Consider the following 26,612-nt stretch of genomic DNA (forward strand, 5'->3'; position numbering starts at 1 on the left):
TCAGAAAAAGGTGGTGAGCTGCTGCACTGAAATGGCGATATATTTCCAAGTTAGGATGGTGTGTGACTTGGAGGGAAACTTAGAGGTGGTGGTGTTCCCAGGCGCCTGCTGCCCTTGTCCTTCTCGGCGGTGGAGGTCGTGTGTTTGGGAGGTGCTGCTGAAGAAAGGGCTTTGCATTACTGCCGGAGATCTATTTCACCCCCACTGAGTTTCCTGTAAGGTTGACAGGAGGACATCAATGGGCTGAACAGATACAAATGGTTTCAGTTTTATTTTCGTTCACAAATAGATTTTTCAGTTTTGCCGTTGACAGTCAGGAGAAACTACAGAAAAATAGCTTGCAGAGTTTAACCAGTTTATTTCGAAATGCGTGACGTTGTAACACTGCTTTGAGCCGCAAATCTGCTTCGCAAAAGTCTGTCAGTATTGTAGATTCCTCCACAATTTCTTAATACAACGAAAAACAAAATTGTCTGACATGAATTATAGATCTCTGCTTGAACTGTTAGAACTCTTTCACCATCAGAAGGCATATTTGCTACCCTGCTGAATTTCCCTGCTTTATATAGCTGAACAATGATTAACTAGCAAACTAGTTTTATTTGTGCAAGTGGAGATGGGAACTAAGTTGGTTTCCCCAGAGTTAAACTTTTTATAGGTCATAATTAGTGCAGACATTAAAGCAAGTTTAATTTGATCTCTTGTGCCGCCTTTGATCTATTCACGTCGTTTGATTTGTTGGCCTAGAAATATGTTTTGGGCGTGGTGTAAAACAGACGATATCGGATGGGCCGCCCGTTAAACACAGCGTCTGATAGCCAGTTCCACTGCAGTCAATGCCACTGAATATCGGGCGCTGCGTATAACAGGCGGCAAGTCTGATAGCGTCCAATTTGCACCACCGACTAAGATGAATTTCTAGGCCATTGTATTTTACTACAACTCTAGAAATGCAACCTACATTATTTTAATATTTTTCCAGAGCCAACTGGCTGAAGAATTGACCCTGAGCACTATACAGGCAAGGCCACAGAATGAGATTTTAGCCTTATTTGTAAAGTGCATTCATATCAGCTAGATTGCATTTGAGTTTTCCTATAATTAACAATTTGCACCATATAAGTGCTCCTCTTTTTTCAAAAACTTTGAATTGGATTTATGTGAACACGTTGTGTGAGTTATGTGCTCATTGGCTGTTCCTGGATGATTTTTACATTTAGAGAGGAACATTCAAGAGGGATGTTCAAGTCTAACTTGGAATAAAACTGCATTCATTCCTATCCTTGCAGAAAAGTTCAATTTGAATGAAAATTGCAAACAAAACTGGGCTTCTAAGCGCTATAGTCATCACCCCTTTCCGAAACAACGAGCAGAACTAGGGGGGCATAGTCTCGGGATAAGGGGTTAGCCATTTAAGACTGAGATGAGGAGGAATTTTTTCACTCAGAGGGTTGTGAATCTTTGGAATTCTCTACCTCAGAGGGCTGTGGATGCTGAATCGTTGAGTATATTCAAGGCTGAGATCACCAGATTTTTGGACTCCAGGGGAAATCGAGGGATATGGGGATTGGGCGGGAAAGTGGAGATGAGGTCGAAGATCAGCCGTGATCTTACTGAATGGTGGAGCAGGCTTGAGGAGCCGTATGGCCGACTCCTGCTCCCAATTCTGATGTTCTTTTGAGAAAGAAACCTTTGCAGCCACTTTCGAAAGATCTACCAACAAAGCATTGAATATACCTATTCTAGATGCAGCACGTGTGGTATAAATATCTGGTATCAGGCTGCTCAATGACTCATACAATACACTCCTCTTATACACAAGATGGATCTGTCTGAGCAAAATAACTTGCATCAACAGATCATAAACTTAGAAAAGATATGAGTAGCAGTTTGAGACAACATAAATAGCAAATTAAATAAATACTTGATTAAAGATACTTCCACAAAGTGAATTCTTTTAGTTATAATAATTATTTCAACTTAAAAAATGTCAGGATCCCAGTGTAATATTTAAGCTTCGGGAGCACATTTTTAAAAATCCATTAAAAACGTACCTTCCTGTCTTCATGTGGGTGAATCCTTTTTACCTTTGGTATCCATGGGTCTGATCTGGCTATCCATTATAAACAGGTGCTCAGGGCATTATCTAAAAATGCTGTTCAGGTGCCAGCATTTAGGTATAGAGTTAAAAATATTGTATTATTTGTTGTTTTGAATGCATTGCCTGCTCTAGTTAGCATGTCTTTTGATGGCAATAGACAGGTTTTGGGAACTCCACATCAAGTAACACTGCGATCGGTAATATTGCAAGTACAATATAGCTGCTTGAATTCAAAATGGCTATTTCAGTGATTAGTATTGAAATAATTATCAGAAGTAGGATGCAGTTACTATGGTTCCAACTATACTACCAAAAGTTACAGAAATGTGGCATCCCCATAGCAGCACGTCAGAAAAGATAAAAAGGCCTTTGTTCTATATAACTTATTACAGGATAAGGCTAAGGCACTTATTTTCAACCTTTTTCCCCATTCACAAAAAAAGTTACACAAAATATTTATCCAGGCTTTTCGATGTATACTAAAGTACAAATCTATATCAAGGCTCATTAACTGGGTCGTGTGTGCAAAAGCAGCATGTCCAGTTTACATATGCAGTCAAGTCCGATCCAGGTATTCTGTTTAAAAAAACTGTATATATAACAAAATCCACTTTAGGTATTTGTTCTTTGTACAAGCATTTGTCACACAGTAAAAGTGGCGACTCTCATTCCACAAACTTTAGCAAGGATCCAGGTAGAATTCATCGGTCGTTACAAGTGCAGTATTCCAGCAGCTGCTCCCTCAGCTGCAGAGGCTCGCTCCTATCCAAGCTGATCCTCATATTGCTTCCGGAAGCAGTCGCCAGCAGGGAAGAAATCCCAGCATCGTTCCTGGTACATTTTCCACACGTAGGATTCCTGCAACACACAAGGGCGAGACTGGGTCAGTCGGCCTATGGCTTACTCTCGAAACCTGGGGAGTAGATTTTTCACGTGGCCGTTTGCATTGGGTGGGAGGTGGGCCGACGAGCCCGCTGCCAGCCCGTTACACACGCTGCAAAGCCCCTAGACCACCTTCATTGTCAGGCCTCGGGTGCATTTGCCGGCGAGCTGCTCGTGCTTTTGAAGTAGCTCGCTGGTCCGAACGGGCAGGAAATCTAGTGGCCCCACTGTGGATTCCAGCTGCTGCAGGTAAGTTAAGAAGTAGGGTGTGGGGGGGGGGGGGAAGCGATCCCTTTGGATGGCCATGGAAGGGGTGGAGTCTATTTTTTGTGGGACCAAGTGCAGCGGTCCACCCACTGGTACTTCAAAATTCAGGGTCCGGTTGACGTCACAGGGCCCTGACCTGTATGGGCTAATGAGGTTGGCACCTATTTTGGGTTGGACGCCTGGGTCGTCCATTTCAATGGCCTCACCAAAATGGCGGCGACCCAGATGTTGGTGGGAATGGATGGCAAGTGCTGCACTACTATTCAGATCGCACTACTGCCCCATTCCCTCCAAAGGAAGGGGATGAAAACTGGCCCCATGGAGACAGAAATTCTCTGGTCAATATTGTAACGCTTAGGTGCCCTCTGTCCGACATTTTGCTGGTAATAATGAGAAAAGGAAATTTTCACGAGCATATTTTCTAAGCATATATTCAGACCCTCAGTTCATTCACTGAGAAAAACCCTAAAATCCTCCCATTTCAGCATCCAATTATTGCATAAAAGATTCCACTGTTTTCATCTCCACTCATTTTATTGGAAGTCTACAGGTTGCTCACTCTTTGTATTTCAATTTTCATTTTACTATTTGTGATAGTCCCCATATTTAACTGAAATATTCCAGATTTACCTTTTGTATTGTCTTAAACATCTTAAAAACTCTTGTAAGGTCAGCTCTCAGACATCATGCCCACGTTTCTTCAGCCTTTCCACAGAACTCAGACAGTTGTCCCTTGGGGGGGTAATTTAACCCCCATTAAATGGGTGGGTTTGGGTCGGGTGAGATGTTAAAATGTAAAAGATCTCAAACCTGACTTCCAACCCGTCCACTTGTGGGTTTAGCGGATGCAGGACAGGGGGCTAGGAGCCAACGCGCTCACCCGTCTTAAACTGTGAACATTTGCTCACAACTCATCATTGTTTAAATAAAAATATTCAAATACGCCAAAGGAACTGGCCACAGCAAAAAAAGTGTTCATTCTTTTCAACATAAGCAGGTTCTCAGGCAATAAAGTTACTGTACCACAACTGCTTAATCTTCAGGCAACATCAGCGTGCATCAGTGACACACAGAGCACAAACCAGCAAAACCAGAGACTCAACATGGAATAAAGCCAACTCCATGAACTTCACAGTACACATAACATCAGATAAACTAATATCCTGAAATAATTCTAAGGTTGTAATGTTTTCATCGGAACTTCATCTGAGCCCTTCACCAAGATTACTGTCTGCAATCGCTCACGGGTGCCCATTATTACCCATATGGAGCAGTTTCATTACGCAGCTGTCCACAGTTGAAATTCCAGTAGGCTTCAGTGACTAGATCACAAATGTAATCTTTTGGTGAATATATAATCAAAAATTGACAATGTCACCCAGTGAGAAAAAAACCCAGCCCTTCGGAATGTAACAGGCCAGACTTAGGCCCCTATTTTCTCCAATAAAGATTTCTGGCGCCCACTTACCTTTACGTACATTTTTCTCCCCAACGCCAGTGCCCCCCTGCCCCCAAAAAAAGTTTCCCAGAAGTGAAAGCTATTTTTAGTGCCGCGCTACGATCGTCCATTTCAGGGGGACGGAGCTTACAGAGTGCGCCGAAAATTCACTGCGCATGCGCTTTTAAAAACTCACTGCACTGTATAAAAAAAACATTTCAGCACGTGTCGGGTCTGCCTGGTCTGGATCACCAGTGAGAACCCATTGGTGGCAGAGGTGGATTTGCAGATAGGAAATACAGCTTCAATCAAAAGATGGATGCAAGGGAAAGATGCAGTGAAGGCGAAAGGGTCAGAGACAGAGACGGAGAAGGGGAAGCTGTAAGAGCCAAGAGATTTCTCGTGGAAGAAACTGAGCCCCTAGTAAACATAATTGAGAGTACATGGGAAGTTCTTCAAAACAAAGGGAGCTTTGGTAAAAAGAAACTTAAACCCTCTGTACTTGTAAAAGTTTGAGACCAGGTTGCAGTAGAGTGTAGTGCAATGTCCATTACCCCGAGAAGCTCAAAATGAAACATAGAAAATAGGTGCAGGAGTAGGCCATTCAGCTCTTCGAGCCCTGCACCACCATTCAATAAGATCATGGCTGATCATTCACCTCAGTAACCCTTTCCTGCTTTCTCTCCATATCCCTTTAACCGTAAGGGCCATATCTAACTCCCTTTTGAATATATCCAATGAACTGGCCTCAACAACTCTCTGCGGTAGAGAATTCCACAGGTTAACAACTCTCTGAGTGAAGAAGTTTCTCCTCATTTCAGTCCTAAATGGCTTACCCCTTATCCTTAGACTGTGACCTCTGGTTCTGGACTTCCCCAGCATCGAGAACGTTCTTCCCGCATCTAACCTGTCCAGTCCCGTCAGAATTTTACATGTTTCTATGAGATCCCCTCTCATCCTTCTAAATTCCAGTGAATACAGGCCCAGTCGATCCAGTCTCTCTCATATGTCAGTCCTGCCATCCCAAGAATCAGTCTGGTGAACCTTCGCTGCACTCCCTCAACAGCAAGAACGTCCTTCCTCAGGAGAACAAAACTGTACACAATATTCCAGGTGAGGCCTCACCAAGGCCCTGTACAACTGCAGTAAGACCTCCCTGCTCCTATACTCAAATCCCCTAGCTATGAAGGCCAAAATACCATTTGCCTTCCTCACCGCCTGCTGTACCTGCATGCCAACTTTCAATGACTGATGTACCATGACACCCAGGTCTCGTTCTCCCTCCCCTTTTCCTAATCTGCCGCCATTCAGATAATATTCTTCCCTCGTGTTTTTGCCACCAAAGTGCATAACCTCACATTTATCCACATTATACTGCATCTGCATTCATTTGCCCACTCACCTAACCTGTCCAAGTCACCCTGCAGCCTCGTAAGAGTCCTCCTCACAGTTTACACTGCCTCCCAGCTTAGTATCATCTGCAAACTTGGAAATATTACATTCAATTCCTTCATCTAAATCATTAATGTATATTGTAAATAGCTGGGGTCCCAGCACTGAGCCCTGCGGCACCCCACTAGTCACTGCCTGCCATTCTGAAAAGGACCCTTTTATCCCGACTCTCTGCTTCCTGTCTGCCAACCATCCGCGTCAGTAGATTACCCCCAATACCATGTGCTTTAATTTTGCACACCAATCTCTTGTGTAGGGCCTTGTCAAAAGCCTTTTGAAACTCCGAATACACCACATCCACTGGTTCTCCCTTGTCCACTCTACTAGTTACATCCTCAAATAAATTCTAGAAGATTTGTCAAGCATGATTTCCCTTTCATAAATCCATGCTGACTTGGACCGATATTGTCACTGCTTTCCAAATGCGCTGCAATTTCATCTTTAATAATTGATTCCAACATTTTCCCCACCATTGATGTCAGGCTAACCGGTCTATAATTACCCATTTTCTCTCTCCCTCCTTTTTAAAAAGCGGTGTTACATTAGCTACCCTCCAGTCCATAGGAACTGATCCAGAGTCGAAGACTGTTGAAAAAAGATCACCAGTGCATCCACTATTTCTAGGGCCACTTCCTTAAGTACTATGGGATGCAGACTATCGGCCTTCAATCCCATCAATTTCCCTAACAAAATTTCCCGCCTAATAAAGATATCCTTTAGTTCCTCCTTCTCACTAGACCCTCGGTCCCCTAGTACTTCCGGAAGGTTATTTGTATCTTCCTTCGTGAAGACAGAACCAAAGTATTTGTTCAACTGGTCTGCCATTTCTTTGTTCCCCATTATATATTCACTTGAATCTGACTGCAAGGGACCTACGTTTGTCTTCACTAATCTTTTGCTCTTCACATATCTATAGAAGTTTTTGCAGTCAGTTTTTATGTTCCCAGCAAGCTTCCTCTCATACTCTATTTCCCCCCTCAAAATTAAACCCTTTGTCCTCCTCTTCTGAATTTTAATTTCTCCCAGTCCTCAGGTTTGCTGCTTTTTCTGGCCAATTTATATGCCTCTTCCTTGGATTTAACACTATCCTTAATTTCCTTTGTTAGCCACGGTTGAGCCACCTTCCCCGTTTTATTTTTACTCCAGACAGGGATGTACAATTGTTGAAGTTCATCCATGTGATCCTTACATGTTTGCCATTGCCTATCCACCGTCAACCCTTTAAGTATCACTCGCCAGTCTATTCTAGCCAATTCATGTCTCGTACCATCGAAGTTACCTTTCGTTAAGTTCAGGACCCTAGTCTCTGAATTAACTGTGTCACTCTTCATCTTAGAAAAGAATTCTACCATATTATGGTCACTCTTCCTCAAGGGGCCTCGCACAACAAGATTGCTAATTAGTCCTTTCTCATTACATAGACATAGACATAGACATAGAAAATAGGTGCAGGAGCAGGCCATTCAGCCCTTCTAGCCTGCACCGCCATTCAATGAGTTCATGGCTGAACATGAAACTTCAGTACCCCCTTCCTGCTTTCTCGCCATAACCCTTGATCCCCCGAGTAGTAAGGACTTCATCTAATTCCCTTTTGAATATATTTAGTGAATTGGCCTCAACTACTTTCTGTGGTAGAGAATTCCACAGGTTCACCACTCTCTGGGTGAAGAAGTTTCTCCTCATCTCGGTCCTAAATGGCTTACCCCTTATCCTCAGACTGTGACCCCTGGTTCTGGACTTCCCCAACATTGGGAACATTCTTTCTGCATCTAACCTGTCTAAACCCGTCAGAATTTTAAACGTTTCTATGAGGTCCCCTCTCATTCTTCTGAACTCCAGTGAATACAAGCCCAGTTGATCCAATCTTTCTTGATAGGTCAGTCCCGCCATCCCGGGAATCAGTCTGGTGAACCTTCGCTGCACTCCCTCAATAGCAAGAATGTCCTTCCTCAAGTTAGGAGACCAAAACTGTACACAATACTCCAGGTGTGGCCTCACCAAGGCCCTGTACAACTGTAGCAACACCTCCCTGCCCCTCGCTATGAAGGCCAACATGCCATTTGCTTTCTTAACCGCCTGCTGTACCTGCATGCCAACCTTCAATGACTGATGTACCATGACACCCAGGTCTCGTTGCACCTTCCCTTTTCCTAATCTGTCACCATTCAGATAATAGTCTGTCTCTCTGTTTTTACCACCAAAGTGGATAACCTCACATTTATCCACATTATACTTCATCTGCCATGCATTTGCCCACTCACCTAACCTATCCAAGTCACTCTGCAGCCTAATAGCATCCTCCTCGCAGCTCACACTGCCACCCAACTTAGTATCTTCCGCAAATTTGGAGATACTGCATTTAATCCCCTCGTCTAAATCATTAATGTACAATGTAAACAGCTGGGGCCCCAGCACAGAACCTTGCGGCACTCCACTAGTCACTGCCTGCCATTCTGAAAAGTACCCGTTTACTCCTACTCTTTGCTTCCTGTCTGACAACCAGTTCTCAATCCACGTCAGCACACTACCCCCAATCCCATGTGCTTTAACTTTGCACATTAATCTCTTGTGTGGGACCTTGTCGAAAGCCTTCTGAAAGTCCAAATATACCACATCAACTGGTTCTCCTTTGTCCACTTTACTGGAAACATCCTCAAAAAATTCCAGAAGATTTGTCAAGCATGATTTCCCTTTCACAAATACATGCTGACTTGGACCTATCATGTCACCATTTTCCAGATGCACTGCTATGACATCCTTAATAATTGATTCCATCATTTTACCCACTACTGAGGTCAGGCTGACCGGTCTATAATTCCCTGTTTTCTCTCTCCCTCCTTTTTTAAAAAGTGGGGTTACATTGGCTACCCTCCACTCCATAGGAACTGATCCAGAGTCAATGGAATGTTGGAAAATGACTGTCAATGCATCCGCTATTTCCAAGGCCACCTCCTTAAGTACTCTAGGATGCAGTCCATCAGGCCCTGGGGATTTATCAGCCTTCAATCCCATCAATTTCCCCAACACAATTTCCCGACTAATAAAGATTTCCCTCAGTTCCCCCTCCTTACTAGACCCTCTGACCCCTTTTATATCACCCAGTCTAGGATGGCCAGCCCTTTAATTGGTTCCTCGACATATTGGTCTAGAAAACCATCCCTAATACACTCCAGGAAATCTTCCTCCACCGTATTGCTACCAGTTTGGTTAGCCCAATCTATATGTTGATTAAAGTCGCCCATGATAACTGCTATACCTTTATTGCACGCGTCCCTAATTTCTTGTTTGATGCTGTCCCCAACCTCACTGCTACTGTTTGGTGGTCTTTATACAACTCTCACTAGCGTTTTCTGCTCTTTGGTATTCCGCAGCTCCACCCATACAGATTCCACATCTCCAAGCTAATGTCCTTCCTTATTATTGCGTTAATTTCCTCTTTAACCAGCAACGCTACCCCACCTCCTTTTCCTTTCTGTCTATCCTTCCTGAATGTTGAATAACCCTGGATGTCGAGTTCCCAGCCTTGGTCACCCTGGAGCCATATCTCCGTGATGCCAATTATATCATGTTCGTTAATTGCTGCCTGCGCAGTTAATTCGTCCACCTTATTACGAATACTCCTCGCATTGAGGCACACAGCCTTCAGGCTTGTCTTTTTAACACACCTTGCCCCTTTAGAATTTTGCCGTAATGTGGCCCTTTTTGATTTTTGCCTTGGGTTTCTCTACCCTCCACTTTTACTTTTCTTCTTTCTATCTTTTGTTTCTGACCCCATTCTACTTCCCTGTCTCCCTGCATAGGTTCCCATCCCCCCGCCATATTAGTTAAATCCCTCCCCAACAGCACTAGCAAACACTCCCCCGAGGACATTGGTTCCGGTCCTGCTCAGGTGCAGACCATCCGGTTTGTACTGGTTCCACCTCCCCCAGAACCGGTTCCAATATTCCAGGAATTTAAATCCCTCCCTTCTGCAACACTCCTCAAGCCACGTATTCATCTGAGCTATCCTGCAATTCCTACTCTGACTAGCACGTGTCAGGACCTCGGGCAAGCAGTGACTCTAAGTAATATTTTTATTTAAATGTATTTACATTTATATTTATGCACTGCAATAACAGTGTAAATGTGATTCATCTGTGTGTGTGTGTGTGTGTGTGTGTGTGTGTGTGTGAGTGAGAGTGTGCAGAAGGACCTTCTCTTAAAAAGTTCTATTTTCATCTTTGCAGAAGATGGTGTCACAGAACAACAGATCAACCGAGAGCGGTCACAAACTGGAGGAGGTCCGGAAGTAGGCTGCAACTAACAGCCAGGGAGCAGAGGATCGCGTACATGATTAAATCTTACAGGAGACGACCAACCACCAACGCTGAAGTTGGGCCCAGTTTATCAAGAGCGGGTAAGCCCCGCAAATTACACAGTCTGGGTTGGCTAAATGTTAAGTACTGCGTGTGCTGGCTACGCTTCCCTTTCCTCCCTGCTAACCAAGCATTCCTGTTATGTTTTGCAGATGTTGCGCATCAGGAGGAGACAGAAGGTGCACCTGAAGTAGAAGAAGAGCATGTTCAGGAAATCGCCATTCCAGATATTCTACATCAGGAGAATGAAGGGCAGCAGGAAAACTCCATTAACGAGATGGTTACACTGGAACTGGAGATGGTGAACGCCCTGAGGATTCCAAGCCCTTTCCTGAGCGAATCAACCGACGCGACATTTCAAGGTGAACCATCTGAGGCTGCGGGTCTCAGTGTGTCACAGCAAGCCACGCCTGCGAGACGGCAGAGGAGGGTGGAAGAGAGAGCTGAACCAGAAACACAGAATGCAGTGAACATAGGACATCTCGTGGGGATGAGTGGCGAGAACATCCAACTAACGAGATTGCTCCTGGAAACTTCGGTAGGGTGAGGGTAGAATTAGCGGGACTGCTTTTCTATGAACAAGTCAAGATCCATGAACACCTTGGTACTAGTATGTAATCTTGTACAGCCAGGATTTTCAAATGTGACCCAATGCGAGGCAGTTAATGAATGATGGGAGCCTGGTGGCACAAACAAACAGACCCATTTAGGCGGGTTTCAATTTAGCGCAAAAGTATTATGCTCAATTCGTATTTGACCAGGCTCTTTGCAATAACTACTACAGAGAGTGCAAGACATTTTAGAGATTCTAATAAGGTCTACGCCAATCATTATTAATTTTAATCGGTAAGAATATCTGATTGGGAATCAAGTTGTCATTAGGCGGGTTTCAATACAAGGTAGTAAACATACTTATAGAAACATAGAAAATAGGTGCAGGAGTAGGCCATTCGACCCTTCGAGCCTGCACCACCATTCAATAAGATCATGGCTGATCATTCCCTCAGTATCCCTTTCCTGCTTTCTCTCCATACCCCTTGATCCCCTTAGCCGTAAGGGCCTCTTGAATATATCCAATTATGTGGTTGATCAGGCCCTATTCTGGTGGGTAATAAAATTTTTACATAAAATATCCCTTAAAATATATTATTGTTTATTCAGGTCAACCTAAGCATTGCAACATTGTCTTCACACATTGCAAATGTAAGGGAGACTATTTAAAAACAGAAATTAATGTCTAGTCTTTAATATAATGCAGTGATCCTTTCCAAGGTCCTCCCTGCACATGGCTGGCTGCTATCCCTGTGTAGCACTGTCTTGTGTGGAGGACCTTCGGCCAGGGATAGCAGTGGGTCGGGTCGACTGCGTTGCAAAGTTTCTCTCCGAAGGAAAAGGTTATCCTGAATGTTTTCTGAAAGCTTCTCTTGATGTGATGTGCCTGCAGTTTGGTCTTTGAGAGAAGAGGCTACTCTGAATTTTTTGTGATGTGCCTGAAAGTATCTTTGGAAGTTTGGCTGGAGTTGGAACTTTGAGGGAAAAGGCTGCTCTGAAAGATTTGTTTTAAAGTTGGCTGCAGTTTGCTCACCCATGAAAAAGGCTCAACAGTAAGTGTTATTTTGCCTGGTTTACTTTTAACCTCCAGTTAATTGCTCCGAAAAGCGTTGAGGACCTTCGGCCAGGAATAGGAGTGGACCAGCACCGATTTCATAAAGTGAAGGTAGGGTTTTTCCAAACGGTCTTTAATGCCTCTGAGTGCGTTTTTTTTAAAAATCGGTTGGCGGGGGCGGGTGGGGGGAATGGCCAAAAACAGCGCGGAATCACTTTTCTACGTAGACCAGTGCCAAAATATATGGCGCCAAAAATTCTGGCACCCAAACATTGAGGAAAATTAGAACTGCCCATCTATGCCAATAAAAAAATTGCTGGCCGCCAATTTTGGGGAAAATAGGGGCCTTAATATTTACTTTAAGCAATTGTAATAAAATAATCAGTCTAAAGATTCAGATAGCAGTTAACCACTTCCACGTCACTTCTGACAACATTTAAACTTTCTTGTCAGCAAGATGCAAGCACTTTGTTTTCAGATTCAATAAACCAATGAAAAGACTTCTTGGGGTACAAGTGCTGTAGCTGTGGAGGGTTCATACTTCCCGTTGGATGAATTATCCTCTTGGCTTGTAATAGTGAGCCAGTCGTTATCCTTAGTGAGGCTATTTTCTTGTAAGCAATCCAATCTGCTGATTTGTGCTTTGACTTTTAAAAGAGGTATTAAATGGGGACGATATGCAATTCCAAAGCTGTCTGCTTTTTGTAATTTTGACTGAATGCTCAAGTTTTATTTTTTAAAATTGTAGTTCCACCATGAGCACCTACTGAGTTAAGCAAAACTTTCCACATTTTCATGAATGAGGCCAAGTGCTGCTGGTGTAAACACTTCACACAGCCAAGGCCACAAAGGCAGCTTACCTGACCCGTGTGCTCCGTTTCATCTTTATTGATCAGATACATCAGGAAGAACCTGAAACAGAGAGATTACAAATGTGAAATGCTATGAGAAGATGAAGTTATTATTTAAATGGAGAAAGATTGTAAAGTGCTGCAGTACAGCGGAACTTGGGAGTACCTGTGTATGAAACACAAAAGGTTAGTATGCAGGTACAGCAAGTGATCAGGAAGGCCAATGGTCTTTATTGCAAAGGGGATGGAGTATAAAAGCAGGGAAGTCCTGCTACAGCTATATAGGGTATTGGTGAGGCCACACCTGGAGTACTGAGTACAGTTTTGGTTTCCATATTTACGAAAGGATATACTTGCTTTGGAGGCAGTTCAAAGAAGGTTCACTAGGTTGACTCCGGGGTGAGAGGGTTGACTTTTGAGGAAAGGTTGAGTAGGTTGGGCCTCTATTCATTGAAGTTCAGAAGAATGAGAGGTGATCTTATCGAAACGTATCAGATTATGAGGGGGCTTGACATGGTGGATGCAGAGAGGATGTTTCCACTGATGGGGGAGACTAGAACTAGAGGGCGTAATCTTAGAATAAGGGGCCACCCATTTAAAACTGAGATGAGGAGAAATTTCTTCTCTGAGGGTTGTAAATCTGTGGAATTCGCTGCCTTGGAGAGCTGTGGAAGCTGGAACATTGAATGAATTTAAGACAGAAATAAACGATAAGGGGATAAGGGGTTATGGAGAGCGGGCGGGGAAGTGGAGCTGAGTCCATGATCAGATCAGCCATGATCTTATTGAATGGCGGAGCAGGCTCGAGGGGCCGTATGGCCTACTCCTGCTCCTATTTCTTATGTTCTTATGATTCATGCTACAACCAACAGGTTGAAAGCAGGTGCCAGCTGTATTGCTGAGGTGAAAACTCCGAGACTTGGGACACCAGCTCCTGGAAGCTGTTACCTGGCGGTTAGGGATGAGTACATTTATATACCTGATTTTATAACAGATTGTATTAAAATAATTTTTTTAAGCTATGGCTCAAGTATTTGCCAAACGATTTCTTACATGTAATTTGCTAAGTTGTGTTCCTCCAAAGTGTGCGTTTCAAACCCATGTGGCGTTGTGTCAAAGTAGTCACTGCCGATTCCACAAATGAAGCACTTGGTCTGTTAAATCAAACAGAAACAAAGAGGTGATTATTAAAACAAAAGTACAGCCCTAGATATAAGCCGATACCACACAACTGTCACACAGAGTACAAAGAAAAATTGCAACACCGAAGTTAGTGGAATTCTTTGAAGGTTTGGCGCCAACATGAGGTCGAGAAGCAAATGGATGATGGAATACGGACGAGCTCAGACAATACACGGATCATTTTGTGAGACTCCGCTGCTGGTGTAGAGTTTCGTTAGCGGCAGGGTGACCAGCGATATATGTTATAGCCTTAACATCATAGCCCCAATTCCCCAACTCACGCTTGCCACTGGCGTGGCTCTACACAGGCAGAAATACTCCCTATATTGCAGTAATGCCCATAATGAAGAAAATTGGAAGCAGTGAGAATTTTTGAGACATTAGATGGTAGATTGTAAACCCACTGAAGTTAAGAGGTTTTTTTTGTACACAGAAAGAGTTTATAATATTTTAACGAACACCAAATCACTAAGCAAGGGAAGCTTTGACACGGATTAGGAGCAGAAGCCTGTATTGCCAGGACTCCATCCCGTTCGGAAAGCTGCATCAGGCACTGAGGTTCCATCATGGTGAGGGTAGGCAGTTCCTGCCTGACACAGGCGGGAACATTTAAAGTACATGGACAACAGAGGAGTGCATGATAAGAGAGAATATGAAGGGATTAGGAGAGAAGTCAAAAAAAACAATTAGGCAGGCAAAGAGCAACTATGAAAGTAAATTATCAAGGATCATAAAACAAAATAGTAAAATATTTTACAGGCAAATCAAAAAAAAAAGGAAGGCTGGGATGGGAAGAGGGCCATTAAGGGATAGACAGGACACTATCACTATTAACGATAGGGAGATGGCAGAAATATGAAATCATTATTTCACTGCGGTATTTACCAGGGGCATTGAATGATGAGATAAATGCATTTAAAAAGAGGATATATTAAATAAACAAATCAAACTCAGAGGCTAAAACTCCTGCTCCGGATGGATTTCATCCACGCATTTTAAAAGAATCTAGGGAAGAGATAGCGGAGGCATTACTATACATATTTAATAATTCGTTAGAAAAAGGTGTAGTGCTAGAGGATTGGCGGATAGCTAACGTAATACTTATAGTTAAGAAGGGGGTTAGAACATGTCAATGGAATTCTAGACCAGTCAGCTTAACATCGGTGGTAGAAAAAAATAATGGAATCCCTAATAAAGGAGAGAATGAAAAGAAAATCTAGAAATAAAAAGTGTAATAATGAATAGTCAGCATGGATTTCAAAAGGGAAAGTCTTACTTGACCAACTTTATTGAATTTTTTGAAGAGGTAACAGAGAGAGTAGACAAGGGTAATGCAGTAAATATAATTTATCTAGATTTTCAAAAGGCCTTCGATAAGGTACCCCATAATAGACTGATGAACAAGGTCAGTGAATGCAGAGTCAGGGGACAAGTAGCAGAATGGATCGTTAGTTGGCTTCAAGACAGAAAGCAGAGAGTAGGGGTAAAGGGTAGCTATTCACAGTGGCAGAAGGTGGGTAGTGGTGTTCCACAAGGATCAGTGCTGGGACCACTGCTGTTCATAATTTACATCAACGATTTAGACTTTGGAATCAATAACACAATTTTAAATTTGTGGATGATACCAAATTGGGGGGATAGTCAATACTGCAACAATTTACAGGAGGACATTAATAAACTTGCAGAATGGGCAAATAATTGGCAAATGAAGTTCAACACAGATAAATGTAATGTAATACATTTTGGTAGCAAGAATAGGATGCTCACATTTCTTGGAAGGTGTGAGTCTAGGTGGGGTAGAGGAACAAAGGAGTACAAATACATCAATCACTAAAAGTTGCGACACAGGTTAGCAAGGCCGTAAAAAAAGCAAACCAAGCACTAGGGTTTATTTCTAGAGGGATAGAGTTGAAAAATAGGGAAGTTATGCTAAACCTGTATCGAGCCTTGGTTAGACCACACTTACCATGCAGTTCTGGTCGCTATATAAAAAGGATATAGAGGCACTGGAGAGGGTGCAGAGAAGATTTACAAGGATGAATGTGAGGGTAAACATATCAGGATAGGATGAACAGGCTGGGTCTCTTTTCTCTTAAAAAAAGGCTGAGGGATGACCGAATAGAGGTGTTTAAAATGATGAAAGGTTTTGATGGAGTGGATACAGAGAGAGTGTTTCCACTTGTGGGGAAGAGCATAACTAGAGGCCATCAATATAAGGTAGTCACCAAGAAATCCAATAGGGAATTCAGAAGAAACTTCTTTACTCAAAGAGTGGTGAGAATGTGGAACTCGCTGCCACAGGGAGTGGTTGAAGCGAATAGTATCGATACATTTAAGTGGAGGCTGGACAAGTATATGGGGGAGAAGGGAATAGAGGGTTATGCTGATAGATTTAGATGAGGAAAGACGGGAGGAGGCTCGAGTGGAGCATAAACGCCAGCATAGACTGGTCAAATGGCCTGTTTCTGTGCCGTATCTCCTATGTAATCCACTTAAATGATGCGGAAGTGACACCTGCCTTGAAGACTGCCCATTAAACCAGGTAGTAGTTGTGGGACCGCACCGTCAGATACCTCAGGTGGTAAATTTGGTAGTTCTTTGGTGCAGCAACACTGCACTATGTGGATGGAGGCCATTTGGCAGCTGTAGCTGACTTTATGCTGCAGCAGTCCTTTAAGGCTTGCAACACCAGACAACGTCTTATCCCCGATTTACAGCAAGCTTGGTTGTACTAGCTCACGGACGCAGGTGATCAATACGAGTCAAAAATAAAACATTTGCATTTTTATTTAGACCTCAGTTAGAATTTGTAGAAATTTTAACTCAATAAAAACGTTTTCTTTTTTGTTTCTTTGCTTTTTCCTGACCATCACTTATCATCCTCTGCCTGGTGCTCTCTCCCAGGCTTTTATCAATCCTGGGGGAATAATTTTTAACTTATCTTTGGAGTGTAAAACCAGGCGCCCGTTATAGAAACAGTACTATTTTCCCTTCCATTGCCTGATTCACAATGCTGGTTTTACGCATCCGTAATAAGTTCAAAAATTTCCCCCGTTCTTTAATAGAAACATTTTCCATTCTGAAGATAAAACATCTCATCTCCTGACACCTCCTCCTAGCTACTTTGCAAAGACTCACAACTCAAAGGGTTATTGCAAGCCATCCCGGCCATAAAACCCCATTGCACAAACCATAAAACATTGCTATTGGGGCACCATTTTACATGTTTGTATTTAATCTGACACCTCCCTGACACTCATCCATATAAGTAAGATATTACAGTTTATTTATCACACACATAGTGATACACGGATGGATAAACAGTAGCTACTTGATGCTATTCCTACCTCCATGTCCTCTTTCACTTGCTCCTGCTGATCTCTCAGCTCACCAAAGGCATCAATAATCAAACCTGAGGGAGGAAACAATATGGCGCTGTTAACATAGAAACATAGAAAATAGGTGCAGGAATAGGATATTCGGCCCTTCGAGCCTGCACCACCAATCAATATGATCATACAACTTCAGTACCCCATTCCTGCTTTCTCTCCATACCCCTTGATCCCTTCAGCCGTAAGGGCCATATCTAACTCCCTTTTGAATATATCTAACGAACTGTTAATCCGTCTCCCGCACAAAGGTCTAGTCAGCATTCACAAACAAATGCTTAATCAAAAATCGATTATTCTTTTTTGGAAGCGAGCACGAGAAAAACAAAAGCATAACTTCTTTTCAATTATGAACTACACGGTATCAAAATATTTCATGAAATTATAATTTTTTTTCTGTAAATAATAGACCTGCAACATAAACATTAGTGTATATATTAGGGTAGGAAGCAGGCTGGTATAACCTTCCCTCCCACCAGTGTGCTGCACTCCCAATCTCGGTGTTGCTGTGGTGAGGTACTGCCTGTCTATCGGGCGCTTTCCCACAAATGGAAAGAAAATCAAACAGATCATCAGCATAGGCCTCTCTCACACAACTACCGGTGGCTTAATGTGGACTGACGTTTGGTGCCTGGGAGCACTACAGGCATGGCTGGTGCACTTGCACAGAGAATCACCTGGAATTTTTTTCTCCTGCCGTAACTTCAGCTGAAAGCTTGGGAGCAACAGCATAAATGTTCATTTAGGGTTTCACCAGGCTATTTGCTGCAGTTACGGCTGGTGATTGGGAGAACTCCGTGGAAATTCCATCCCAATATAAATACCTTGAATTATGTGCGTGCTCTTTTAAAAAGAAAACTCAAATATGTGCATGGCTCTACTAGAATGCTGTTCTTCAGATAAGACATTAAACTGACATAAGACATGCCTGTTAGATGTTAATGATGTCATAGCACTATTTGAAGAGAGCAGACATTCAACGATGTGCCTGGAAAACATTCTTCCTTCAGCTCACAGCACCAAAAAAACAGATTAACTGTTTATTCACCTTATTCTTACTTGTGAGATATTGTTGGCACAGAATGGTTTATTCGCCTACATAACAGTACTCCCATGCCAAAATAAATCATGGAGTTGTTTGATATGTTTTGATGATGTGATGAGCTACTAGATAAGTGGGTGTAGTGTTTGCCTTTCTCTTTTATAAGTAGTCAGAGGTGTCGCGGTATACAAAGTAGGCAAGAGTGTTTAAAAGGAAAATCAAGATATCAATTTAAAGTAAATTGGCAACGGGAATACAGGCTCAAACTAGTAACAGGAAAATTTAGGACTGATATCGAGAAGTTCCTCTTCACACAGAGTGATCAATGATAGCACAGATTGCCAGATATAGTGGATGAAAACCCGAACATTTAGGGAACAATTGGATGCTGCAATGGGGGTACTGTAGGGTGTTTCTGGACGGATGAATTAAGATGGAACAAATGAACTTCCTCACTCATAATTATCTGGTGATCTTGGTCCCAAAACCACATTGGAAGGCAAGAACTATGGGTCAAAAAGTTAGTAGCCCCCAGGAGGGAGGATTAACGTCAGACATTGGGCCCGAAATTCAGTACCGCTGGAAATCTGGTGCTGCGCCCATCTTTATGTGGCCATTAGCGCCAACATTATTAAGCGGATGGACCACCCCATATTCAGCTCCAAAAGTGAACAAATGGGTTCCAGCGCTAACGAACCCTTCCAAAGTGAATTTTTCATCGGTGATGCTGTCTTAATTTGAGCATTATCACCATTGAGTAATTCAGCATGCAGGTAAGGGTTTCTAATGAGCCAGCTGCCTCCTGGCCTGTTTAAAGGCCCGGGTTTGCAGCAAGGACCTGAGGGGGGGGCAAGGGGTTTGGAAGGATAGCTGGTGTAAGAGGTGCAAGGAGAGCCAACAGGTTCACTGATGTGGAGCTCGAGACACTGATGGACGGTGTAGAGGACAGAAGAAGAATATTGTTTCCTGACGTGGGGAGACCTGGCAGACAGGCAGTACATAATGCTAGGAGGGAGATTGCAGGGGAGGTGTCAGACACCTCCATATCTGTGAGGATGCATCCTCCCAGGAGGGTGCTGGCCAGAGTGGCAATGGGTCGACCCCTCCTAGCTCTGGGACGACGGGGATCCTCCTCCTCCTGCGCCTCCTCCTTCTCAGGTGATACTGCTGGCTCAACCTCCAATGGGTTGCCCCCTCATGATGGCCAGGTTGTGCAGCAAGCAGCAGACCATGACGATTATGGAGACCCGTTGAGGAGAGTACTGCAAGGTGCCACCAGAGCGGTCCAGGCACCGGAACCTCTGCTTAAGGATGCCTATGCACTGCTGTATGATGCACCTGGTGGCACAATGAGCGTCATTGTATGCTTGCTCTGGCGCTGTCCTGGGGTTCCGCAGAGGAGTGAGCAGCCAAGTGCTCAGGGGAACATCCCTTGTCCCCAAGCAACCAATCGCAATCCTGATTCGGGCCGGTGAAGACGGCAGGCACACTGGTCTGGCGCAGAATGAACGAATCATGGCTACTGCCTCCCTTGCCCGCTGCCTGTCTGCACGGTGCTGACGGTGACACCTTCTCCTGCGCGCCGCCCTGCTTCTAACCAGGTGTCGCCTCCCAACACTCCTCCCATCCTCAGGGTGAACCCTGCCAAGCAGGTCTCTGCAGCCCACAGGACTCCACTAAAGAGTCAGACCTGAAAGTTGTACAAAAGTACAGGGATATGTGCAAACCTCTGAGCAGCACTCAGCAGGTTTAATGGAACCAAAACAATGAATAAAATTAAATGAAAAGTTAAATACTGCGGATCATGGAAAATGAAATAAAAACACTAATAATTAATAAAACTATATGAAAAGATAAATACTGCAGATGCTGGAAAATGAAATAAAAACACTAATAAGTAATAAAACTATTTATCTGCCAAAGGGTCCCAGCCGTGTCGCGTTCAAGCACTGCATCGAAAACCTCGCGGGGGCACTGCCGGGTAAAGTCCTACCTTTTCCTTGGTGAATTTCGCGGTCCTGGTGGCTTTTCAGTGGTCTGCACGCTGCAGAGCTCACTGCTGGAAACTTCCCTTTACAGCGGCTTCACCGCGCCGTTTCCGGCGGAAGTGAACACCGCTCAAATCCTCCCCGAGCTGAATATGGCTCAGGGAGGGAAAAGTACCCGACCGCGGTGGTCCATCGATTTTTTCGATCGATCGTTCAAACTCCACAGGGATGGTGAATTTCGGGTCCATTATCTTTAGTTTGTTTGGAGTATATACATTCCAAAACATAAACAAATAGGGAGGGGGAGTGAATAACAAAATAAATTGCATTACATAAAAACATAAGAAATAGGAGCGAGCCTGCTTCGCCATTTAATAAGATCATGGCTGATCTGATCATGGACTCAACTCCACTTTCCCGCCCGCTCCCCATAACCCTTTACTTCCTTATCACTCAAAAATCTGTCTATCTCCACCTTAAATATATTCAATGTCCCAGCCTCCACAGCTCTCTAGGGCAGAGAATTCCATCGATTTACAACCCTCAGAGAGAAGAAATTCCTCCTCATCTCAGTTTTAAATGGGCTGCCCCTTATTCTGAGACTATGCCCCCTAGTTTTAGTTTCCCCTATGTGGAAATATCCTCTCTGTGTCCACCTTGCCAAGCCCCCTCATTATCTTATATGTTTCGATAAGATCACCTCTCATTCTTCTGAACGCCAATGAGTAAAGGCCCAACCTATCTTCATAAGTCAACCCCCTCATCTCCGTGAACCTTCTGTGAACAGCCTCCAATGCAAGTATAAATACGGAGACCAAAACTGTGCAGTACTCCAAGTTTGGCCTCACCAATACTCTGTACAGTTTTAGCAGGACTTCTCTGCTTTTATTATTCCCCTTGCAATAAAGGCCAACATTCCATTTGCCTTCCTGATTACATGCTGTACCTGTATACTAATTTTTTGTGTTTCATGCACAAGGGCGCCCAGGTCCCTCTGTACTGAAACACTTTGCAATTTTTCTCCATTTAAATTATAATTTGCTTTTCTATTTTTTCTGCCAAAGTGGATTACCTTACATTTTCCCACATTATACTCCATCTGCCAAATTTGTGCCCACTCACTTAGCCTGTCTATATCCCTTTGAAGATTTCTTGTGTCCTCCTCACAATTTGCTCTCACACCCATCTTTGCATTATCAGAAAACTTGGCTACATTACACTCGGTCCCTCCATCTAAGTCATTAATATAGGTTGTAAATAGTTGAGGCCCCAGCAACGAACCCTGTGGCACCCCACTAGTTACTGTTTGCAAACCGGAAAATGACCCGTTTATCCCAACTCTCTGTTTTCTGTTAGTTCGGCAATCCTCTATCCACGCTAATATTACCCCCCAACTCCGTGAACATTTATCTTGTGCAGTAACCTTTTATGTGGCACCTTATTGAATGCCTTCTGGAAATCCAAATACACCACATCCACTGGTTCCCCTTTATCCACCCTGCTCGTTACATCCTCAAAGAATTAAGCAATGCAGGAGTGTGACTTAGATGCCCCAATGCATCACCAAGTGAGCTTATTGTGAAACAGCAACAACCACAAAAGAAGGCAGAAGTGAAGAAGAATCAAATTGAAACTCTGATAATGGAATGAGGAAAAACTTTTTTTAAGCAGCAAGGTGTGAGGATTTGGAATGCACTGCTTGACAGGGTGGTGAATACAGATTCAACAGCAGCCTTCAAAACGGAATTGGATAAATACTTGAAGGGGTAAAAATTGCAGGATATGGGGAAAGAGCAGGTGGGAGTGGGACTAACTGGATTGTTCTTCGAAGGAGCCGGCGCAAATTCGATGGGCCGAATGGCCTCCTTCTGTGCTGTACTGTTCTGTGATTCTATTCGATGGTGTTCGGAGACGAACATTCCATATTGAGATGTACTGGATCACCTCTGAATCAATGTTTATTTAATCGGAGACTATATTTTCCCAGTGTTTTAAGGAGAGGATTATTACATCTCCCGCAGTCATACCTTGGATGATAGCCAGGAGGATAACAATGACAAAGAAGAAGAAAGTAATGTCAAAGACAACACGGTAGAGCTCATAATCATCCCCGGCTGGGTCTTCAATCTCATCACCAATGCCACCTCCAGCTCGCACACCCACATACATGTGGAAAAGGTAACACTGTAGAGTGGAGAGAGGGACAGAGTTAGAACAGCATCAGTGCCCCTCCAACTTATAAACACAATAGTTTCACTCGGTGCAAGTTTGACAAGTGAAATCTCAAATCAGCTGACTCAGTGCATAGATCGGTCGGAATGACAAGTCTGTGTTACTTTCACTGAAATGTCCTTACTGAATCATACCTTACAATTGTCAGGGCCTGTCATAACAGCTCCTAATTCGCACTCCTATTGAATAATAGTGGCACAATATGAGAAGTTTCAAAAATAATAGATCTTACTCATGCACTTCTGCTCCCATTGTTTTGAACGGAGATGCAGCATTATGGATTTTTGCCGACATTTGTAATTGAGTCCACCCAATTTCTGTCCAAGAATCAAGCATATTTGATTGGAAAATCTGCACCTAATCACTGTACAGCAGACCGATGGACCTCTGCAGAATGGTGCCCAGAAACATTAACCTGTCTTTCTGTTCCAGGTGCGCACAAACCTGTTGTGCAGTTACAGCTACAGCATGTTCTGCTTTTACCAATGGTAAAATGTGACTCTGACCCAGTCATTCCCTAGATCTTGGCTGCACCATCGTTGGGAAACACCAACGCTCTTCCACAAAATGGGTGAAACCAAACTGGTCACTGCTCCTGCACACTTTCCAATGGCTGATTCAATCAACATCTGTTGATAGGGTGAGGTGATGTTAGGTGGAAGGAGGCTCGCGTGGTGTACAAACACTGGCATGGACCTGTTTCAAACAGGCTGAATGTCCTGTTTCTATGCTGTAAAATTCTCTGGGCTGGAGTTTAGGCTTTTCTGTTTTCAGGGTGAAAACGGAGGCGGGGCGGGAAGGTTACCGGCCAGGAATAATCTGCGTTTGGTAAGGAATTTTCACCATCTGGGCCCTGCATCAGGGGGAGCAGCGCGAAGGGAGGCGTTGTACACTTTTTGAGATGCAAAAATGGGAAACTCGCGAAGTAAAGAGCTGGGCCATGTGCACTCAGAGAGAGGCCTTGGGGAGGTGGGGGGGGGGGGGGAAAAAGAGAGATTTTAAAAAACCTTAAAAAACCCCACAAAAACATTCCCAAAACATTGCCCACGCCACCACAACACAATTCACTAAAAAAATGTAAAGAACCAACACTCGGACTTACTTGTACAGTACTTTACCTTCATCACCGCCGCTGGCATGGTTGGACCGTACTGATTTTTCCAGGCAGTCCTTGCGAGGCACGACTCCAGGCGTACGGGCCGGACAGGAGTCAAAACTCAGAGGTGTCGCAAGGGAGAGGCATCGCACACCCGGCGGACCAGAGGATCGCGGTGAGGTGCAGGAAACCTGAACGCCGCTCTGGGGCGAAACCCGGATCGCAAAGGACCACAAATTCCAGCCCTATGTGAGTTATGTCATTTTTAAATGAAATAAACTTGAAAAACTTACTGTCATCATATCATCGCACTTCATATCTGGCTCATCTTCATCCTCACTCTTGTTATAAAATTTGCGGAAGAAGTTGAAGGCCACGACTGTGTAGAGGTACACGACGACAGCCAGCAGGCCCACAGTCATCATCAGCTGCAGGCAACAAGGAAAACAGCAACATTTTTGCTGGGATAAGTAGCTCATTAGGCAGCTTAAAAAAAGGGTTTTTCATATCTTCAAACTGAAGTAAGGTGTTGTAAGCCCTACCTGTTTGCCATTGTGAGTTACAGAGGACAGGATGGTGCGAAGGGTCTTGACACCCATTGCGATATCCAGCAGGTGAGCAGCATAGAAGAAGTTGTTGTAATGACCAAGGGCAGACATGACCATGTACCAGCACAGATACAGGAAGGACTGATGGAAACAATACAAAAGTAATTCAAATTACAACCCATATTACTCCAAACCATGCTGTTGAACTAGTCATACATAATGGCTGGCATTTTATTTAAATAAAACTGATCTTTTTAAAAAAAAAACACCAGTCAAAATTTTCTAGGGTAAAGATTTCTTCTATAAAATGAAAGAAAGATTTGCATTTATATAGCACCTTTCACAACCACTTGATGTCCCAAAGAGCTTTACAGACAATGAAGTACTTTTGAAGTGTAGTCACTGCTGTAGTGTCTGAAACGCGGCAGCCAACTGCGCACAGCAAGCTCCCACAAACAGCAATGTGATAATGACCAGATAAACTGTTTTTGTTATGTTGTTTGAGGGATAAATATTGGCCAGGACACCTGGGATAACTCCCCTGCTCTTATTCGAAATAGTGCCATGGGATCTTTTATGTGCACCTGAGAGTACTTTGAATAAAAAGTACGTTGAATGTAGAATTATTTTGAATAAAAAGTAGTCCCCAAGCTTTTGATCCCCTTTCTTCATGCATACTTCAGACGGAGGGAGTAAAGACACTGTTTGGTAAACCTTTATACTGCTCTCTCCAATCCTCCACAATTAATCCATGCGTTGCTTTCAATCCAAACAAATCCATTAAGGATTACAAAAAAGAGTTCTGTTCAAAACATTTTCTTTCTGTTTCATTTTACAAATTAAAAATGTGCAGTGTTTGCAATTACTTACATTGTCAGTGAATATCACCCCAAACTTCCAAATCTGGTACTTGATGTCCAAAGATGTAATCCTAGAACCAAAGCGAAAGAAAGATTAAAAATAGGAAATGCACAACAAGCTTACCAGTATCTGGAAGAACAAAAGAGGGTTCATGTTTTGGGTGTAATCCTGTAAAGTATTTGCTCAATTTTACTTCAGACTGGGCATTCACAGCTTTATTTTGGTGCTTTCAATTAAAGAGTCTTCTACTACTCAAATCACCACACACATTCACAAAATAGAGACGCGATAAGGAACTTCTTTGTGTGGCATCTTGACCATTTCATATGACATTTTGTAACAGTTTATAATCTGGCCGTATAATATGCAACAGGTTGAGTGACAGTGCAGGAGCCAGAATCCAACTGTATGAATGTAGTTTGGATTTTGTACATTCGATTACATAATCAGCACCAAAATGACAGCTTATTTCCGATCGAAACCATCGAATGGATAAGTGTGTTTGCTAGGTCATTGCAAAACAAAGGCAGGCACTGACCATGAGAGAACAGAGCTGTCAGTGGTGGGTTTCTTCTCCTGAGGCACAGTGACATCCAAGGCACTCATGTCCATTCCCAGCAGCTCTGCGATGCGCTCCCTGCCGTAGATATCACCATACTTATCCAACACCTGGCAATGCAGGAGAAGATATTAAAGCTCTCGATGTTGTTCCTAAACTTCTTTTCTATATCGAGATTTAGCTCATCACTTGCAATACTTTGTTATACATTTGTTATAGTTCTATTCATGGCATGCACACAATACGGAATAGCCCACCACAAATATAGAATGTCAACATCGCTCTAAATTGCATCCCATTTAAGATAAACTTTTCATGAAACAATTGGAATTGATTAGAACTGCTCAATACAGGAACTGTAACATCTATAATGAGAAACAGCAGTCTAGTATCTGTGAAAAAGTCAAGTATATTTTGAGGCATATTTGTGATTAATCTTGAAAAATACATATTTACCTTTCTTTTAACAAACTTGTCCCAGTAGTTATTTGGGAATGACCTACAGAGGATGACAGAAGAAAAGCTCGTCAATGTGAAAGTGGGCTTGATCCGATCAAAACACTGATATTTAGCAAATGTACAGGATACAAGGTAGAACTGTTGTCGAGGAGGGTGATAAAGAACTGGTAGTGAGGTTTAGACCACTGTTATATATAAAATCAGCATGGGGCAGGGAAGACGAAGTCCTGACTGCTGAGAGTAGGAATTTTGTAAAGGACTGTGGCCCCAGGTGATCCTGCCAGATATGACAGGCAGTGAACAA

General features: G+C 43.3%; 1 protein-coding gene across 5 annotated transcripts in view; it reads right to left on the minus strand.

The window, feature by feature from the left end:
- Positions 1–338: 338 nt before the first annotated feature.
- Positions 339–26,612, minus strand: part of LOC139239218 (ryanodine receptor 1-like) — a 506,468-nt gene continuing 480,194 nt past the window's right edge. For all 5 annotated transcript variants that reach the window (XM_070867899.1, XM_070867895.1, XM_070867896.1 and 2 more), the window contains 10 exons: positions 26,306–26,348; positions 25,829–25,959; positions 25,300–25,360; positions 24,424–24,570; positions 24,175–24,309; positions 22,581–22,737; positions 17,482–17,546; positions 14,006–14,106; positions 12,962–13,013; positions 339–2,959 (listed from right to left, as the gene is read on the minus strand). In XM_070867899.1, the coding sequence (XP_070724000.1) occupies positions 2,864–2,959; positions 12,962–13,013; positions 14,006–14,106; positions 17,482–17,546; positions 22,581–22,737; positions 24,175–24,309; positions 24,424–24,570; positions 25,300–25,360; positions 25,829–25,959; positions 26,306–26,348 (988 nt within the window). In that variant the 3' untranslated portion in view covers positions 339–2,863. The remainder of the gene's footprint in view (positions 2,960–12,961; positions 13,014–14,005; positions 14,107–17,481; positions 17,547–22,580; positions 22,738–24,174; positions 24,310–24,423; positions 24,571–25,299; positions 25,361–25,828; positions 25,960–26,305; positions 26,349–26,612) is intronic.

This window comes from Pristiophorus japonicus, chromosome 26 (assembly GCF_044704955.1).
Source record: "Pristiophorus japonicus isolate sPriJap1 chromosome 26, sPriJap1.hap1, whole genome shotgun sequence".
Classification (NCBI taxonomy): Eukaryota; Metazoa; Chordata; class Chondrichthyes; family Pristiophoridae; genus Pristiophorus; species Pristiophorus japonicus.